At 41.6% G+C, this 20,136-nt stretch overlaps 1 protein-coding gene across 1 annotated transcript in view; it reads left to right on the top strand.

Annotated features, from left to right (window-relative positions):
- Positions 1-20,136, top strand: part of LOC144696757 (A disintegrin and metalloproteinase with thrombospondin motifs 20) — a 440,683-nt gene that overhangs the window by 89,324 nt on the left and 331,223 nt on the right. Inside the window, exon 4 of the mRNA XM_078568442.1 lies at positions 13,400-13,668. Coding sequence (XP_078424568.1) covers positions 13,400-13,668 — 269 coding nt within the window. The remainder of the gene's footprint in view (positions 1-13,399; positions 13,669-20,136) is intronic.

The following is a 20,136-nucleotide window of genomic DNA, read 5'->3' on the forward strand; positions in this document are numbered from 1 at the left end:
GTGTGGTGCTGCTAAACCACTTCTGTGGGTTTAGTTTCCTCTCTGCCCTATTTTTAGCTGCTACACCCGCTACTGTATTTGCATAAATGTCAATCTGCGCTGTTTATTGCAGTCATTTAAAACAGGCTGTCAACGGTGTGAAATTAATACAGGCAACAATGTGTGAACATGTCATAGCATGCAAAAGAAATTAAACAAACCGAGGGGGACCTGGGGGTCACTCCCTGTCCTCGGGAGAATCAGATTGAAGCAGCGGAAAAGTATTCGCTTCTCAAATGGAAAGGCTGGGTTTCAGCTAAGCGGGAATCTCTCTCTATAATCATAGGGATGAAACACGGCAAACTAGTTTAAAGTTCACTTTACTGAAGAGAAAATGCAGACACTCTACAGGAACAGCAGATCAGGATTAGCATGCTATATTTTATTAAGAAAACACAGATCCAAATTGTGTTCCGCAAAAAAAGTACTCCAATTATAGTAACAGCATCTGAACTCATTTATTTTCTTCCTTCTTATCCTCTTCCATATTAGTTAAACTTCTTAACAAAATGTCAAGGTGCCACTCTGTGTGCTCTGTATTCCTGCAGCCAATTGTAGCTCGCAGTCTAATCTCTCATCGCTCCATTGTTACAGTATAGCATTACAGTAATTAGTCGGTAATTTAGTTTGCCTCTGGCGAAGGTCACTTGCTTCAGGTGTTGAACTTATGGTGGGGAGTGGGGGGCGGGTGGTGAATTGGGGAGAGGGAGTACTGAAGTGCTTTTTTTAGGTAAAACACAATTGTAATCCTGTCCGGTCCCTATTCCCGGGTACTTGAATTATAATGAGCTGCCTGGTTGAAGTCCAAATCCCTGAAAGGGTGTTAGCTGTGGTGGTGAATAAGTAGAAAGAAAAACTTGCAATTATATAGCGTTTTACACAACCACTAGATGTCTCAAAGCACCTTATCGTCAATCCAGTTCTTTTTGCAGGGTAGTTTCTTGTAGGCAATGCCAATGAAGTGTTTTGTTTTTACATGATTTGTGATGTGAATTGTGTTCAGTTCACTATTTTGTTTTTTTTTAAAAGTATCTCGTTTTAAAAAAGGCTGAGAGCTTACCCAATAGACGTCTTTAAAATATGAAAGGTTTTGATAGAGTGGATACAGAGACAATGTTTCCTCTTGTGGGGAAGAGCATAATTAGAGGCCATTAATGTAAGATAGTCACCGAGAAATCCAGAGATAAAAACAAAAAGCTAAAAGCTACCGCGGATGCTGGAAATCCAAAACAAAAACAGAATTACCTGGAAAAACTCAGCAGGTCTGGCAGCATCGGTGGAGAAGAAATCAGTTAAATATTGTCAAACACCAGGAGAGAAATGGAAAGCAATGAAGGTGAGCAGGGCAGAAGAGACAGGCGGAAATCCTGTCGGAGAACAGAACAGTACTTCTTCAGGGAGGGCATTTCTTGAAGAGAGGTGGCAGTCAATTAAACACAGAGATAAAAACAAAAAGCTAAAAGCTACTGCGGATGCTGGAAATCCAAAACAAAAACAGAATTACCTGGAAAAACTCAGCAGGTCTGGCAGCATCGGTGGAGAAGAAATCAGTTAGAACTGATTTCTTCTCCACCGATGCTGCCAGACCTGCTGAGTTTTTCCAGGTAATACCGAGAAATCCAATTGGGAATTCAGAAGAAGGTTCTTTACCCAAGGAGAATGTGGAACTCGCTACCACAGGGAGTGGTTGAAGCGAATAGTATAGATATGCTTAAGGGAAAACTAAGACAAGTATACGAGGGAGAAGGGAATAGATGGTTATGATGGCAGATTTAGATGAGAAACAACAGGAGGGGACTGGTTGGGTTGAATGGCCTGTTTCTGTGCTGTTAATCCTATGTAATTGTACCTAGCAGAAATGCATATTTTTAAAGTTGCTAAAACAGGGAGTTTTCTTAGATTTAATTTCTTTCAACAGCTTGTGTTAATCACTGTGAATGTTCTTAATATGACTCTATAATAAGTTGTCAAAAGTATTAAAATTGCTTGTCCCTTTTAAATGATGGCCCCAGTTTGTGGCGGGGAGAGGGTAATGTGGGTGAACATTAACAGTTCACTATCAATTACGATTAGTAGATTTTTAAAATAAAATCTTTCTAGAAAAGTTTTTTCCCAGAATATTTCAGCTTTTACATTCATCCCACATCCCACATGTCTGTCCCAACCTTTAATCATCTTCAGGTAAATTTTTTAAAAATAGTTTTATTGCTGAAGAAAGAGACATGCTATCAAAGCTTTTCATCTTGCAATCATCAGGACAGCTCACAAGAAATTACCAACAGTAAAGAGGGAAAAGCAATTTATACTGTATGAGAAGAGAGTGCTGATTGGTTGGTAAGTGGACTCTGGTGGAGGCATTGCCATGGAGAATGCAGCATGGAACAGTTAACTGCCCAGCTCCATTCAAACACAAACTGGACAGGTCAACCCTGATTAGTCAAGGCATTTCCCTGGGGAATGAACCAGGGAATGACTCTTCCCCAACCTTTGGTTAGTTGAAAAGGCACAATGTGTGGACATGTTCCTTCTGTCTGCAAAGGACAGGGCCCTGTGTGTGAATATATGTGGCTTCCAGCATGTGTAACTGAGCGACATTTTGAACCTGACTGACAAACTTAAATTGGTTTTCAGTGTAATTCTTGGCACAATTGGGATTGTTTAGCAGGTGTTGCTCAATCATAGAATCACATCTAATGTTGGACACTATGTTTTGAGTTTTGGAATCACGATCTGTTTGTTTACAGTTAGTACTTTGCCTGTTGCGAACAGCCGAAGGCACGTGCTGTTTGATACAATCCACCAGTTGTTCGGCCATACAGCCTATATACCTGGCAATACACCGGCACTGAAATTCACATATCGCATTACTCATTTATGTGATAGGCAGAGCATCTTTTTGGTTTGATGGCAGCATAGTCTGCACAGTCTGCATGGTGCATTCCCCCCACCCCCGGAGTCCATAGTTAAAAGTGTTTGTGTTTCAAATATTTCATGGCCTGAGAGTGTCAGCAAACTGAAAATTAACGGGTCGATTTTTTTCCTCAACAAACACCATTAAAATAGATTACAAGCTCATTATGTCCTTTTGTTTTTGGGCCCTCCTGTGCGTAAATTGCTCGCTGCCTTTCCCTACATTACTTGTTAAAGTATAGTCATTGTTGTAGTTTACTGGCTATAAAGTGATTTGGGATGTTCTACAGTCATGAAAGGTGTTATATAAATGTAAGTTCCTTTTTTTTCTGATTACAATCTGTGCTTTTTAATGTATTTAATGTAACTTTTAAATATTAATTGCCATGCATTTGAGATTCAGAATTGCAGAGTCATTCACAAAACCTTTTTGAAAAAATATTTTTAGTTGATTAATTGGCATTCATAAATGAACTATTTTTTCTGGGTGTTCGACAATAGTCAGCATAGTTTTGACAAGTATTTTACAGCTTTTCTATAAAAAGGCACTTCATACTTTTCACAGCACTGTAATGTTTATAGATACCACTCTTAAAATATTGTCCTTTTATAATATCTCACCGACTAATCATGTCAAGAGGAGGGGTGCAGCCTGAGTTGTCATTGAATCGTTTTGAGTAGTTAGGCTGTTATGAGATCTTGTGACAAATGTTCTGTGGAATGATAAGCCTTACAACTACCTTTTCTAACACACATGCCAGAGTTTCAGCAGTGCCCCTGGTCTGTTATTATTGTCTTTTGATTCTTTAAGCATGTGTCATGGCCAGTACCAGCATGTCATATTCTGAACTTCAAACTAATTTTATATTTTAAAGCTGGACACAAAAAGGCTGGAAAAGATGGCCATCCAAGGTCAGCTGACTTAATTTGTTGATTAGAAGCACTCACCTGTCTCAAAAGGGAATAAAAAGAACATTCCAGACTGATGGGAGTCTGTGCTTTTCCTTCAAACCAATCAAAGGGGTATTATCTAATTTGATTGGGCCATTCTGAAATAAAGACACTGAATGTCTTAACCATCAGAAGAGTTGTGTAACCAACATGAACACCCCACCTTATTTGGAAGAATGCTTTGAACTTGGGAAAAGCCACATGGAGGCAACCATGTTGCTTTTGTTTAAAAGATCCGCTTGGAGGTCTGGGAAGGCATTTCCACCAAAGCCATCAGAAGCTTCAGTTCAGCCAGTCTGTAAACCAGACTCATAAACAAGTTGTGAAACATCAGACAGCCAGAATATGTAACCTATTTCAGTTTAAAGTTCACCTGAGAATCAACCTCCTAGAAATTCAACTACAAGAAACTTCACAGCCTGTTGCAAACCCTTTTGCTTTACAAGACCCTCGTTCCAACTTTAAAACATCAAATCCATTCAAAAGACCACAAGCCTGCCAAGTGGGAGACTGAAGATCATAAATCAGTGACTGAGATAACTGTAATCTGTAAAAGCGCATGGCCTTTATCTGTAACCAATCTTTATGCATATGAATGTGAATGACATCATGTGTGTGTGACTTGTGTTTAATTCAGGGTTAATGTGTGAGAATAAATAACCTTTAATTTTAAACTCGCAAAAGCTTGCTGCTGAATTACGTGATTGGCATATACACTACAAAGGTAAGAAAACACACATCTCTTTCCGTACAAAACATACCAATGATGGGTAGAAAGAGAACACACAAATTCTGTCTGCGACACATGTGCCATTACTGTTGGGGGAAGTCTTTGAATCTATTTGCCTTGGTGATGGCATTCAAGTCAGTGGGAGAGAGAAAAAAATGAATCATGTTTGGCAACTGTATTTTTTACTTATAAACAGATAATATGATGCAAATCATGTTAACACTCATTTGTAGCTAGCTCTTCCACTTGATATCTTCAGTTTGAAGGTGATCACACAATATTTCAAGATATTTATAGATCATGAAAGACTTTGATCCTATCTTAGCTTATTCATCCATAAATAAGGATTCCCATTGCAGTATCCAGTTTTAAAAAAAATGATTTCAGGCATTTGTCTCCTCTCTCTCTCTCGATCTTGATCGATCAGTTCTCTTGGAGACAGTTTCTTAGAGCAGTACATTCTAGTGCCATTCAGGGAGCAGGGTATTTTAGAACTGGTAATGTGCAGAGAGACAGGAATAATTAATGACCTCATAAAAAAGGAGCCTCCGGGCAACAGTGATCATAACATTATAGAATTTCACATCGTGGTTTGAGGGTGAGAAGTGTGAGTCTAATGTCTTGAACTTAAATATAGGCAATTACAAGGGTATGAAGCCAAAGTTGGCGAAAGTGAACTGGCAAAGTAGGTTCAAAGGTCGGACAGTAGAGAAGCAATGACAGATATTTAAGGAGATAGTTCATAATTCTGAGCAAAGATATATTTCTTTGAGAAAAAAAGACTCCATGAGGAGGATACACCATCCATGGCTAGCTAAGGAAGCTAGGAATAGTATCAAATTGAAAGAAAAAGAGTACAATACTGCCAATATTAGTGGTGGGTCAGAAAATTCGGTAGAGTTCTTTGAGGAAGTAACAAGCAATGTGGATGAAGTGGAATCTGTGGATGTGGTGTACATGGATTTCCAAAGGCATTTCATATAGTGCCACACTAAATTTAAATGCACAATGTAGAGCTCATAAGAGCTCAATGGGTAACATATTAGCATCAATAGAGGCCGAATGACCTACTGCTGCTCCTAATTCTTGTGTTCTCAGGTGCCTCCTCTTGAGGCTGAAAAACCAAAGAGTCCTCATTCTGATGTTCCGCTATATTCCTTTTCGCTAACAGGAAGCAGAAAGTAGGGATAAATGGGTCATTTTTGGATTGGCAAGCTGTAACAAGTGGAGTGCCACAGGGATCAGTACTTACAATCTTTATCAATGACTTGGATGAAGGGACCAAATGTCTGGTAGCTAAATTTGCTGATGACACAAAGACAGGTAGTAAAGTAAGTTGCCAAGAGGACATAAAAAGTCCATAAAGGGATTTAGATAGGTTAACTGGGCAAAATTTGGCAGATGGGGTATAACGTGGGAAAATGTGAACTTGTCCACTTTGGCAGGAAGAATAAAAAGCAGTATACTATTTAAATTGAGAGAGACGGCAGAACTCTCTGGTCCTGGTACACTAATCACAACAAGTTACTATGCAGGTAGAGCAAGTGATTAGGAAGGCAAATGGAATGTTGACCTTTATTGCAAGGGGAATCAAATATGAAAGTAGGGATGGGTTGCTACAACTGTACCGGACATAAGTAAGACTGCATCTGGAGTACTGTGTACAGTTTTTTGTCTCCTTACATAAGAAAGGATATAATTGCATTAGAAGCAGAACAGAGAATATTTTCTCAACTGATTCCTGGGAAAAGGGGGTTATGTTATATGGAAATGGTGATTGGGCCTATGCTCATTGGAATTTAGAAGAATGAGAGGTGACCTCATTGAAACATATAAGATTCTGAGGGAACTTAGAAGGGTGGATGCTGAGAGGATATTTTCTAGAACTAGGGGACACAGTTTAAGAGGTATGGCTCTCTTATTTAAGACAGAGATAAGGAGTAATCTTTCCCTTCAGAGGATTGTTTGTCTGCATCTTCCCAGAGAACAGTGGAGGCTGGGTCATTGAATGTACTCAAGGCTGAGTTGGATAAATTTTTAATCAACAAAGGAGTTGAGAGTTATGGGTGGCAGTCGAGAAAGTAAATTTGAGGCCACAATCAGATCAACCATGATCTTAAAGAATGGGGAAGCAGGCTTGAAGGGCTGAACTGCCTACTCCTGCTCCTAATTCTTGTGTGTTTGTGTGTTCTCCGGTGCTTGGTTTTGAGGCTGAAAAGCCAAAGGTTCCTCAGCCAGATGTTCGGCCTTGCTCCTTTTTCACTTGTTAACACTTTCCCAGCCAAACAAGATAAAGTTTGTGTTGGTTTCTTGTTAATGGAAGATAATGTCCCCTTGATATATTTGGGTGGTGATGACTCACTATACTTGCAATATACACTAAAACACTGCATTTATAAAATGGCTCTCACCTTAGGAACACCGTCCAGAGTACTTTATAAATCAGAGAATGAAAGGTCGGCCAAAAGAATAATTGAAAAGACAAGTCTTAGGGAGCAAAATTTAATGACCATAAAAACAGAAACTGATTGCATTGTGCATTTGTGTTTTCCAATGCAGGCAGCACACGCCAACTTGCATGATATCTGTATGTAGCCAGTGTGAAATCCACTGTTGGAGTGGCTGCATGCCTCAGCAGAGGCAAAATTTGTGCAAGGCCAGCCTTTAGCTCTTAAAGAGGAAATACATTCTGGCTGGAGCAAGTGCTGAAAGTGACTGGGGAAGAGAGTTTGAGCAAAAAGAAGAGTGCCTTCTGGCACAAGAGGGAAAATAGGATGCCCTAAGGTTTTCTGATAAAGCATTGGCAGCCTTGGTACAGCCGATGGAGAGGATGTGACCTTTCATCAGTAGTAGGGAAAATGCTAGAATCTACAATAAAGGATGTGATGACAAGACACTTAGAAAATAATGGTAGGATTGGGCAGTGTCAACATGGATTTATAAAAGGTAAATCAAGTTTAACAAACCCTGTTGGAGTTTTTTAAGGATGTAACTAACAGAATAGATAAGGGGAGAAATATTTTGATAAGGTCCCTCAAAAGGTTAGAAAATAAAATTAGAGCACATGGATTTGGGGGGAATATAGTGGCATGAATTGAGAGCTGGTTAGTGGACAGAAAACAGAGTAGGAATAAATGGGTCATTTTCAGGTTGGCAGTCTGTGACTAGTGAGGTTCTGTAAAGATCAGTGCTTGAGCCTCAGCTATTCACAATCTATATCAAAGATTTGGATGTGAGAATTAAAGGTAATATTTCCAAGCTTTGAGGTGACACAAAACTAAGTGGAGGTGCGAGTTGTGAGGAGGATGCAAAGACACTTAAGGGGATTTGGGGAGGCTAAGTGAGTGGGCAAAAAATTTGGCAGATAGGATACAATGTGGAGAAATTAGGTTATCCATTTTGGTAGGAAAAATGGAAATATGGAGTATTTCTTAAATGGTGAGAGGCTGGGAAGTGTTGAACTTCAAAGAGACTTGGGTGTCCTTGTTCATGAGTCACTGAAAGCTAACATGCAGATACATCGAGCAATTAGGAAGGCAAATTAGGAAGGCCTTCATTACAAGAGGATTTGAGTATAGGAGTAAAGGTGTCTTACTGCAATTATATAGAGCCTTGGTGAGACTGCACCTGGAGTATTGTGTACAATTTTTGTCTCTTTACCTAAGACAAGATATACTTGCCATAGAGGGAGTGCAACAAAGGTTCACCAAACTAATTCCTGGGATGGAGGGTTTGTCCAATGAGGAAAAAGTAAATAGACCAGTTCTTCAGTCTCTGGAATTTAGAAGAATGAGAGGCGATCCCATCCAAAAATACAAAATTCTTATGGAGCTCGACAGGATCTATACAGGAAGGATGTTTCACCTGACTGGGGGGCGGGGGTCTAGAACCAGGCTGTACAGTCTCAGAGTAAGGGGCAGGCAATTTAGGACTGTGATGAGGAGAAATTTCTTCACACAAAGAGTGGTGAATCTTTGGAATTCTCTGCCCCAAAGGGCTGTGGAAGCTCAGTTGTTGAGTATGTTCAAGACTGAGATCGATAGATTTTGACTTATTAAAAACGTCAAGGGATTTGGGGATAATCCAGGAAAATGATGTTGAAGTAGAAGATCATGCATGACCTAATTCAATGGCAGAGCAGGCTCGAAGGGCTGAATGGCCTACTCCTGTTCATATTTCTTATTTTCTTATGTTCCACAGCAGGGCCAGGAGGCCCCCTGGACAAAATTTATGAAGGTAGTGGGCCAAATAGCTGTGGTGTTTAATGCCAGGCAGGCCCCAAGGACCTGAATGCGGTTATCTTTTAATCTTTTAAATATGGAATTGACTACATCAATATGGTGAATATATTGAGTTTAATCAGAATTTAAGATAAAGTATAACTCACTAGTTACACAGCAAAAACATATGACTGTGACAAATAGTGAGCACGGGTCCAGGTTGGATAGGGCGTCAGGCATACATGAACAGCTCTTGTTTCTCTCTCTTCAGCGCCTCACATCTTCACGACTTTTCAAACTACTCAAGAATGTTAGACTGAAGTCAGCAGTGCCACAAAATGACATAGACGAGTGGTCAAGGTCAGTGAATGTATCTTCAAATGTAAAATCCTACCAACTGCACCACTAGCCTCACAGACTATTCCGTGCATCACATCCCCTTCACTCACCTAACAACAACTTCTATCAGTCACAAATCAAGTGTAACATTCACAGCTTCACCTCACCTTCATGGTCTTAGCACTGCAGAAAGCCTCACACCCAAATCTCACAGCTTGTATCTATTCATCCATGACAGCCACATCACTCAAATAAAATTGCACTATACTCACTGACACACTTGCCTCTCTCTTGCAGGACAAGGAAGTGTCTAATCAGAGTTGGCAAAATCTAACCAGCACTAGGGTGTGGTGGGGGTAGGTGGTCAGGCATGGCAGCACGTCTGTAGCCCCATGAGGAGTCAGCGGTCATCATCATTGGCGCAGCCAAGGCCAGCAGGAGATTTCTGAAACCATTATCCTCCTATCTGATCGGCATTCTCATGTCTCACTTTCCCTTCATCCCACAATCTCTTCTACTTTATAAGTGGCAGATGATGTAGACATGCACCTCTTACTTTCTCCGCTCCTCTCACCGCAGGCCCACCCTTCTGCCTTTCTCCTTTCAGATATCCAAAAACAGCAACCTGGTCATGCAGTGGTGGAAAAGCAAAGAAGATATTGATGAAGGAGATATAATGTCATTTGCTCTCACACATGGCCACCAGCTCAGATATTGACACTGCATAGGCCTTGGAGGATAATATAGCGGTGGGATCTGCAAGGGCTGAGACATGGAGCATGATTGAACTGCAGTCAGTATAAGAAACAAGGGTGCTGGAGATTGCACATGAGTTCTACTGCCATGGACCCAGATGTGAGCCTCAAGGGGATGGCCTACATTAGAAGTGTCACAGACAGAATTTGTGTGTTTTACTATTGTTTGTGATCAAAGTGTTTGTATGTGAGGTGTGTGTGTTTTCTCACCCTCAGAGTGGTTATCCCAATTTAAATAATTCCAGCAGCAAGCTATTTTGTTGGTTTTAAAATAAGGGAGGCTACCTATTATCCTACGCTTTCCGAAGGTTTAAAAACATGATGTCTCACACGTACTATCACTCACACAAAGATTAGATACAGATGAAAAAAAAATACAGTTACACCTTGGGATTATTTCAACCTCTTTTGTAGCAGACCCCTATTTCCTTAGATGAGTTGATGGATGGATTGAAAGCCTTGAAAAGCAGGGGATTCTTAGTAAGCTGAGAGTCTTCTTGTAGTTGAATTGCCAGGAAGTTGGTTCTCAGGTGAACTTGAAGTTGGAACAGGTCAGAGAGAGTCTTTCCCCCACTTTTGAGGTATGGCTGTTTATTACCTTGGCTGCTTAATTTACAGAGCCGGTCCAATGGCTTTCTGGTGGCCTTTCTGTCTCTGCAGACCTGATTCTTCCAGTTTTAAAAGCAGGCAACAAATGAAGCTGGCTCACCCACATGACCTGTAACAAGTCCAGAATCTTTTTCCAAATAAGTTGGCATGTTAGGCCGATAAACATCCTGTGTTGTGGCTTTTCACATCTTGAGAGTTTGAGACAGCCATGGTCTTTGTGTTTGGATGAAGCACCATCACAATACAATGAAAGGTTCATGGGATCCATCTCACATTTGTCTAACACCCAATGAGTTTTGATATCCCTAGTGAGACATGAAGATGAATTGTCCGCAAACTCCATTGTCTATAGGTTTTGGTCCATATTTAATCAAGTATTGGCTGCAGACTCCACTGTCTACAGTTCAAATGCCAAAAGTCACATGGTATGCTACAGTCATCTGAACGGCTTTTGTGTTCACTTTTTAAAATATAGCTTTAACATTTGTAATATCTTCATGCCTGAGGTCAATGTCAAGGAGCATGGAGGAGTCTAGCGCCAACTTGGCATAGGACTTTGTGCAGCCCATTCTTTCCACTAACTCTATGAAACACATGCAGATCCATCATGATGCAGTGTCTGGTCGTTGATTTCTCAATTCCATTGCAACACAAGCAGAAGCACTCAGCATCAGTGCAAGACAGCTTGCTGCCATGGAAGCTCAGTTTGTTATCATACAGACTCGGATAGCTGCCAACATCGCTGCAGATACCAGTGTTCAACAAGGCTTACAAGGTGTTATGGGAGTCCAGCAGTCTGTTCTCCAACACATTGCCAGGATTGCTGCGATATCACCATGGGCGCAGTATCAGTGGCCCTATGGAGCATGAATCTGCTGTTCTCGCTCAGGATGACAGCATTTGTCCCCCCATTCCCGCCACTCTGCCCATGGTCTTGCTGTTGCCCAGACTCCTGCCAAGATGGTGCAGTCTAAAGTTGGCCCTTCCAGGTAGGGACAGTGCTGCATCTGATTGTCCTGAAAGGCCATCCATTGTTTCTTCACTGTAAGTCAGCAGCCTTCCACCAACCATGCTGCAGCCACTGGGGTAGCACTGTGGAGGAGCACTAGGACAGGCACCGGGAAGTCAGGCACTAAGCAAATGCACTAGGATGGTTAGTTGACATTTGGATGCAATGTGGCATGGTTGATAAATTTGGTTTGGAATGTTTATTTTATAGTGTTCATTCTTTAAGTCTTGTGGCCTATTGGACGTTGTGACAGAGGGAAGGTAAAATGTGGGACTGTTGGTGAATGGGTAATGGGGTTTGGGTTTACTGAAATTACAGTTAAATGTGTTGTTCACAGACAGCCGCCTCCTCCTCCTTTGCAGCTATTCACTGTATAGCTGGTAGTAAGGGTTCTGACCTCGTGCAGCCCTTAGCAGATCACCACAAATCCTGGCATGTCCTCACTGCAGGGCTCCTCCAGAGTGGTCCAGGCAATGGAAGTGTTGTTTAAGTGCACCAATGGTCTGTTCTATCTCATTTTTAATGGTTTTCGTTACGTGCCTGCTGCCCACCTGTGCTTGGCTGTGCACCAACGTCATGTCATTGGTGGACAGCCCTCGTGCTGACTCGCCCTTGCTATAGTTGCTCAAATGTAGCTGGCACAGTAGATTGCCACAGAATGAAGGCATCATGACAGCTGCCAAAATACCAGGCATTTATCTGCATGTTCATATACCAGCTGGAGGCTGAGGAAGCGGAGTCTCTTTTTGCTTGTGGTACATCTCAAAGTTGACATTGGTGCCCACAAAGTGCAGTGAACGATACTCTGCATCACGGGGAAGCCTGCAGTTCTCATGTAGCCATGTGTTTGTTCCATCTGCTTCCCTCATTGCAAACAGAACCTCAGTGACCTCCCTAATATGCAACAGTGGATGGGGAACTGGGAGATGTTACTTGCTCCAGCTGGAAGGAGCCCAATGCATAAAAGTTCATTGCCATGGTCACCTTCACAGCCATTGGCAATGCTGTCCTTGCCCTACTCTTGAGGTTATAGTTGTGGCTGCATCAGGTGGCAGATTTCAGTGAGGATGTCCTGAAGCACAGCTGTAAGTAGCTGAATTGCTCACTGAGCTTCCTGGCTGGATATGGCCTTCTGATGAGAGCTCTTCTCCGCCTCCTCCTCATTTGTCAACAGTTTATCCTGTTCTGTGTTGCCTCTGCTCATTCTTCTTGTCATGCCCAAGGAGAGTGCATATTGCTGCACCCATGTCTGGGAGCAACTGGTTTGTGCAGAATTCTTGAAGTCAGGATGAAGTCCTTCAGCACCTGCCTCACCACTCCCTGTAGACTTTAGTAACATCAAACAACTTTAGAAACCACTTCTATAATTAAAACAACAGCCTGTAGAAATCAATCCACAACTAACCTAAAAGCGCTGTTGGTTTGTTCTTTCTGCTGTTGGAAGTGTGCTCAGCTGTGCGTATTTAAGAGATGACATTAGCTGGAGCATTGAAGTCCAAAGTGGCAGCACTGGCATTAAATCAGTGTTACATTCTAATTGACGCTACATTCTGCCTACTCTTCATAATTCTGGCAGTTGTTCCCTATTTGTGCATTAACTCCCTCACCAAAGTAGTTTCTAGAAGTGTGCATGCGTGCCTCAGTTAAAGTGGCACTGAAAAACAGGGCACTACGAAGCTGAATTTTTCAGCCTTAGGGTTTTGAAAGCAGGAGGTGACTGAAAAAGCATTTCCCCCCCACCCCCCACCATCCACCATCACTTGGCAGAGAAGCAGCCATTGAATTACAAGACCAAAAAACCTTCTTAATTTTATATATTTCTTTCTCTCTCTTTCAGAACAAAATCATCAAATGAAGAAAAAATTTCTGAAGTTGCACAATGCTAGCAGTATTAGGGAGCATCTCGATATCTTACAGACTTCAATTAGACCGACACATCCTCTGACCAAAGAGCCCAAATTGGGCAATGCGACCCAGCAGCATTCAAGACAAAAACGCTTTTTGTCGTATCCAAGATTCGTGGAGGTCATGGTCACTGCTGACAGCAAAATGGTGCAACATCACGGGAGGAATTTGCAGCACTACATTTTAACGCTTATGTCAATAGTAAGTAAGCATCAGCAAATGATGGCATGTGTTTGCGTAAATGTGAGCAAACAATACCAGTGGAAAGAGGTAATTTGTACCCTGTTTGCTTTATTGTTACTTCCCCACCACCCCTCCCCAGTGTCTGAAATACTGCTCTTGGTGTAAGGTGAAGCATGTAAAATAAATCAGTTGAAAATAGATGACAATATGTTGTAAAAATAAACAAACTCAAAATGCAATGGAAACAATCAATGTAAAGAACTGTTGTTTCAGGATCCAGAGTTTAGCACACCAAACTCAGTGTTTAGCATACAGTTTGAATGGGTGCCAAAGCTAGTCATTATGTAATAGAATCACCTTAGAACTTCCTTACCATAAGCAATGTATTGACAATTGTATCACAAGTTTAATAATCTTGATATATTCTAAGTGCCCAAAATTAGTTTTACTCAAAGTTGAGGTCATTATGTATAGAAAAACCCTAACAACAACAACTTATATTTCTATAGCATTTTTAATGTAGTGAAGCATCTCAGGAGCATTATAAAACAAAGTGTGACACCAAGCCACATACGGAGACATTAGGTTAGATGACCAAAAGTTTGGTCAAAGAGCTTTTAAGGAATGTCTTAAGGAAAGTGAGGCAGGGTGGTGTAGGGAGGGAAATCCAGAGCTTTGGGCCTAGGCCCCAATGGTGGAGCAATTATAATTGGGAATGCACAAGAAGCCAGAATTAGGAGGAGCACAACAGATATCTTGGAGGGTTGTGGAGTTGGATGAGATTACAGAGGTATGAAGTAGTGAGGCCATGGAGGGGTTTGAAAATCAGGATGAGAATTTTGAAGCTTAACTGGAACCCTGCTTTGTATGAAATGAGTGAGAGGCTTTAAGTGCACAACAATCACAACACTTCAATAAAAAAGTAAATAATTTAGTGCCATGAGCTTTGAGACATTTTTGAGATTAGACAAAGCACTTTATAAGTGCAAACTATAACTTCTAGATATCACTGATAGTAATTTCTATATTTAAGATATCTCTGTAACTTTCTTCAGCATTACAACCATCCAAGATGAGCTTCCAACCATATGTTCGCACCATAACAAAGAACATTTACTACCAACTCTTAACATCATTGACTCCGTCCTAGCTTGCCACAGCTCATCTGCTGCTGAAATCTTCGCCTATGACTTAGTTAGATCCAGACTCAACTATTCCAATGCTCTCCTGGCCCATCTCCCATCTTCTATTGCCTGTAAACTTAAACTCCAAAACTCTGCTACTCATATCCTAACTCGCATTGAGTCCCCATCTCTGTGCTTGCTGACCTAAATTGACTAACAGCTAGCAAGGCCTTGATTTTAAAATTCTCGCCCTTGTTTTCAAATCCCTCTTTTCAATCACCCTTTCTTATTCCTGTAATCTCTTCTAGTCCTAAAACCCACCAAGATATCTGCGCTTGTCTAATTCTGATCTCTTTGCCATTCCGAATTTTAACTTCTTCACCATTAGCTATCTAGACCATAAGCTCTGGGATTCCCCTCCTATATCTCTCTGCCTCTCTACTTTCCTATCCTCCTTTGGCGCTCCTTAAAATCACAGAATCACAGAATTTTAACTGCACAGAAGGAGGCCAGTTGGTCCATCGTGTCTGCATTGGCTCTCCAAATGAGCATTATGACCTAGTGTCATTGCCTTGCCTTTTCCCCATACCCCTGTACATTATTTCTATTCAAATAATCATCTAATACCCTCTTGAATGCCTCGATTGAACCTTGCAGGCAGTGCATTCTAGACCTGAACCAATCGTTCTGTGAAAAAGTTTTTTCTCACTTCACATTTCTTTCTTTTGCAAATCACTTTAAATCTGTGCCCTCTCGTTCTTGATCCTTTTACAAGTGGGAATCTTATCTACTCTGTCCAGCCCCGTCATGATTTTGAACATCTCCATCAAATCTCCTCTTAGCCTTCTTCTCTCCAAGGAGAACAGTCCCAACCTCTCCAATCTATTTTTGTAACTGAAGTTTCTCATCCCTGGAACCATTCTCGTAAACCTCTTCTGCACTCTCTCCAATGCGTTCACATCTTTCCTATAATGTGGCACCTAGAACTGTACACAATAGTCCAGCTGAGGTCTAACAAATATCTTATATAAATTCAGCATAACCTCCCTGCTCTTGTACTCTATGCCCCTATTAATAAAGACCAGGATACTATATGCTTCATTAACTGCTCTCCACCTGTCCTGCTGCCTTCAATGATCTATGCACATATACACCCAGATCTTTCTGCTCCTGCACCCCCTTCAAAATTTCACCCCTTATTTTATATTGTCTGTCCATGTTCTTCCTATTAAAATGCATCACCTCACACTTCTTCACATTGAACTTCATCTGTCACCTATCTGCCACTCCACTAACTTGTCTATGCTCTTTTGAAGTTCTACACTGTCCTCCTTACAGTTTACAGCACTCCCAAGCTTCATATCATCTGCAAACTTTGAAATTGTTCCCTGCACACCAAGATCTAGATCATTAATATATCTCAGTAAAAACAAGGGTACCAATACCAACCCCTGGGGCACTCCACAACATACCTTCCTCCATCCAGTAAAATATCCATTGACCATTACTCTCTGCTTCCTATTTTTCAGCCAATTTTGTATCTACGTTGCTACTGTCCCTTTTATTCCATGAGCAATAACTTTTCTCACAAGTCTGCTGTGTGGCACTGTATCAAATGGCTTTTGAAAATCCCAAGTACACCACATCAACAGCATTGCCCTCATTGACCTTTTCTGTTACCTCTTCAAAAAAACAACCGCAAGTTAGTTAAACACGATTTCCCCTTTTGAAATCCATGCTGGCTCTTCCTTATCAACCCATTTTTTCCATGTGACTACCAATTCTATTCTGAATAATTGTTTCTAGAATCTTGCCCATCACTGAAGTTAAACTGACTGGTCTGTAATTGTTGGGCTTATCCTTGCAACCTTTTTTGAACAAGGGCATAGTGTTTGCAATTCTCCAGTCCCTTGGCACCTCCCGTGAGTCTAGGGAAGACTGAAAAATTATGGACAGTGCCCCTGCAACTTCTACTCTCACTTTCTTCAATTTTCTTGGATGCACTTCGTCCGGTCCTGGTGCATTATCAACTTTAAATACTAACAGTCTATTCAACACTTCCTCGTTATCAATTTTGAACCCTTCTAGTGACAGTTTCCTCGTCTGTCACCATGGCCTGCGTATCATCTACCTCCTTGGTAAAGATGGATGCAAAGTATCCATTTAAAACCTCAACCATGGCCCCTCCGTCCATCTGTAAATTCCCTTTTAGGTCCATAATAGGTCCTACTCCTCCTTCTACCACCCTTTTACTATTTATATGCCTATAGAAGACTTAAGGATTCCTCTTTATGTTGGCTGCCAGTCTTTTCTCATAATCCCTCTTTGCTTCGCTAATATGCTTTTTCACCTCCCCTCTGAACCTTCTGTATCCCTCTTGGTTCTCAATTGTATTTTCTACCTGACACCTGTCATAAGCACACTTTTCCTTCTTTACCTGAAATCTACCTTTCTGACCAAGGTTTGATTCTGCCCTAGTGTCTCCTTATGTGTTTCTGTGTCACATTTTGTCAGATTATGCCTATCAAACACCATGAGGTTAAAGATGCCACAGAATTGCAAGTTGTTGCAAGCCTCACTTCAGTGGTGCCCTTGGTTTTGAGCAATTTGATTCCAAAAGTGCAAGGTTCAAAATATTTGCAAATCCAGAAATCTTTACCAGCTTCAATTAAACCAGCCAAACAAATCTTCACGGTAAAAACCAGCTGAAAGCAAAAAGTTGCATTGATTTTTAAAACATTTTTCTACTGCTTCTCAGACTGATTGACTCCAGCAGGGATGTTGTTCTATGGCTGCAGTACCTCCCTCAGAAAGTCATTCTTCACTTGCTAATCTAGGCAGTGAGTGTTGATGGGCTTTTCAGAAATTGAGGCCACCACAGTTGGACCTGATTTTTGGCCTCAGTGAGAGTTGACACATACTTTCCAGCACGAGGGATGCTGAAACTCAAGGAAGCACCTCACTTAGATCTGGGCTGATATAAGCTAATTTGACTCAGATGGGAAATCTGTATCTTGGTTTATTGTAACATCTGTATCGCACAAGCATCTCTGATTTTAGAATGTAGCTAGTCTGAAGTAGGATTCATGAAAACTATTTTGAAAAATTTCTCCCCTCTCCCTCAACATTTTTAGTCACTAAAAAGTATTTGAGCAACTTGTATTAATATGGCACATTTAATATAGTAAAAATCCCAAGGTGCTTCACAGAAGGGCAGTCAGACAAAATTTGACAGCTAGTCATTTTTTTTAAATTTGTGGGATATGGGCATAGGTGGCAAGACCAGCATTTGTTGCCTGTCCCTAATTGCCCATGAGAAGGTGGTGGTGTGCTGCCCCCTTGAACTGCTGCAATCCATGTGTAAGTACACCCACAGTGCTGTTAGGAAGGGTGTTCCAGGATTTTGAATCAGCGCCAGTGAAGGAACAACAATATAGTTCCAAGTCAGGATGGTGTGTGGCTTAGAGGGGAACTTGAAGGTGGTGGTGTTTCCATGCATCTGCTGCCCTTGTCTTTCTAGATGGTAGTGTTTATAGGCTTGGAAGGTGCTGTCTCAGGAGCCTTGGTGAGTTGCTGCAGTGCACCTTGTAGATGGTATACACTGCTGCCACTGTGCGTCGGTGGTGGAGGGGGTGCATGTTGAAGGTAGTGGATGGGGTGCCAGTCAAGCAGACTGCTTTGTTCTGGATTTTGTTGAGCTTGAGCGTTGTTGGAGCTGCACTTCTGCAGGCAGTGGAGAGTATTCCATCACATTCCTGACTTGTGCTTTATAGATGGTGAACATTTGGGCAGTCAGGAGGTGAGTTACTCGCCACAGAATTTCCAGCCTCTGACTTGCTTTTCTAGACACAGTATTTATATGGCTGGTCCAGTTCAGTTTCTGGTCAATGTGGAGGTTTCAGCAATGGTAATGTCATTGAATGTCAAGGGGAGATGGTTAGATTCTTCCTTGCTGGAGATGGTCATTGCCTGGAACTTGTGTGGTGCGAATGTTACTTGACACTTCCCAGCCCAAGCCTGAATATGTTCAGGTCTTGCTGCATATGGACATGGACTGTTTCAGTATCTGAGGAATTGTGAATGGTGCTGAACATTGTGCAATCATCAGTGAACATCCTACTTCTGACCTTTTGATGGAAGGAAGGCCATTGATGATGCAGCTGATGGTTGGACCTAGGACACTACCCTGAGGAACACCTGCAGCGATGGCCCAGGACTGAGATGACTGATTCCCAACAACTACAACCATCTCCCTTTGTGCTAGGTATGACTCCAACCAGTCGAGAGTTTTCCCACTGATTCCCATTGACTCCAGTTTTGCCAGGTCTCCTTGATGCCATACTTGGTCAAATGCTGTCTTGATGTCACTCCCGCCTCACCTCTGGAGTTCAGTTCTTCTGTCCATGTTAGAACTAAGACTGTAATGAGGTCAAGAACTGAGTGGCCTTGGCGGAACCCAAACTGAGCGTCAGTGAGCAGGTTATTGCTGATTAAGTGTGCTTGATAGCACTGTCGATAACCCACCCTTCCATTGCTTTACTGATGATCGATAGTAGACTGATAGGGCAGTAATTGGCCATGTTGCATTTGTCCTGCTTTTTGTGGACAGGACATACCTGGACAAATTTCCTCGTTTCTGGGTACAAACGAGCATACGATATAGGAACAGAAGTAGGGCATTCAGCCCCTCGAGCTTGCTCAACCATTCAATAAGATCATGGCTGATCTGTTTGTGTTTTGGGTCCTACATTACCATCTACCCCCAATAGCCTTTGATTCATTGTCTAACAAGAATCTATCTACCTCTGCCTCAAAATTATCAGTGACCCTGCTTCCACTGCTCTTTGAGGCAGAGAGTTCCAGAGTTGCACAACCCACTGAGAGACAAAATTTCTCCTCATCTCTGTCCTAAAAAGGTGACCCCTAATTTTATAACAGAACCCCCTAGTTCTGGACTCACCCACAAGAGGAAACACCCTTCCCCCATTCACCTTGTCAAGATCGTTCAGGATCTTAAGTGCTTTAATCAAGTCACCCTCACTCTTCTAAGCTCCAGTGGAAACAAACCCAACCTGTCCAACCTTTCCTCATAAGACAAATCACTCATTCCAGATATCAATCTAGTAAACCTCTGAACCACCTCCAATGCATTTACACCCTTCCTTAAATAAGGAGACCAAAACTGTACACATTATTCAAGATGCAGCCTCACCAATGTCCTGAATAACTGAAGCATAACATCCTTACTTCTATGTTCAATTCTTCGCTTAATAAAGGATAGCATTCCATTAGCCTTCTTAATTACTTGCTGTACCTGCAAACTAACTTTTTGTGACTAATGCACAAGAACACCTAGATCCCT

Source organism: Cetorhinus maximus, chromosome 22 (genome assembly GCF_964194155.1).
Source record: "Cetorhinus maximus chromosome 22, sCetMax3.hap1.1, whole genome shotgun sequence".
Classification (NCBI taxonomy): Eukaryota; Metazoa; Chordata; class Chondrichthyes; order Lamniformes; family Cetorhinidae; genus Cetorhinus; species Cetorhinus maximus.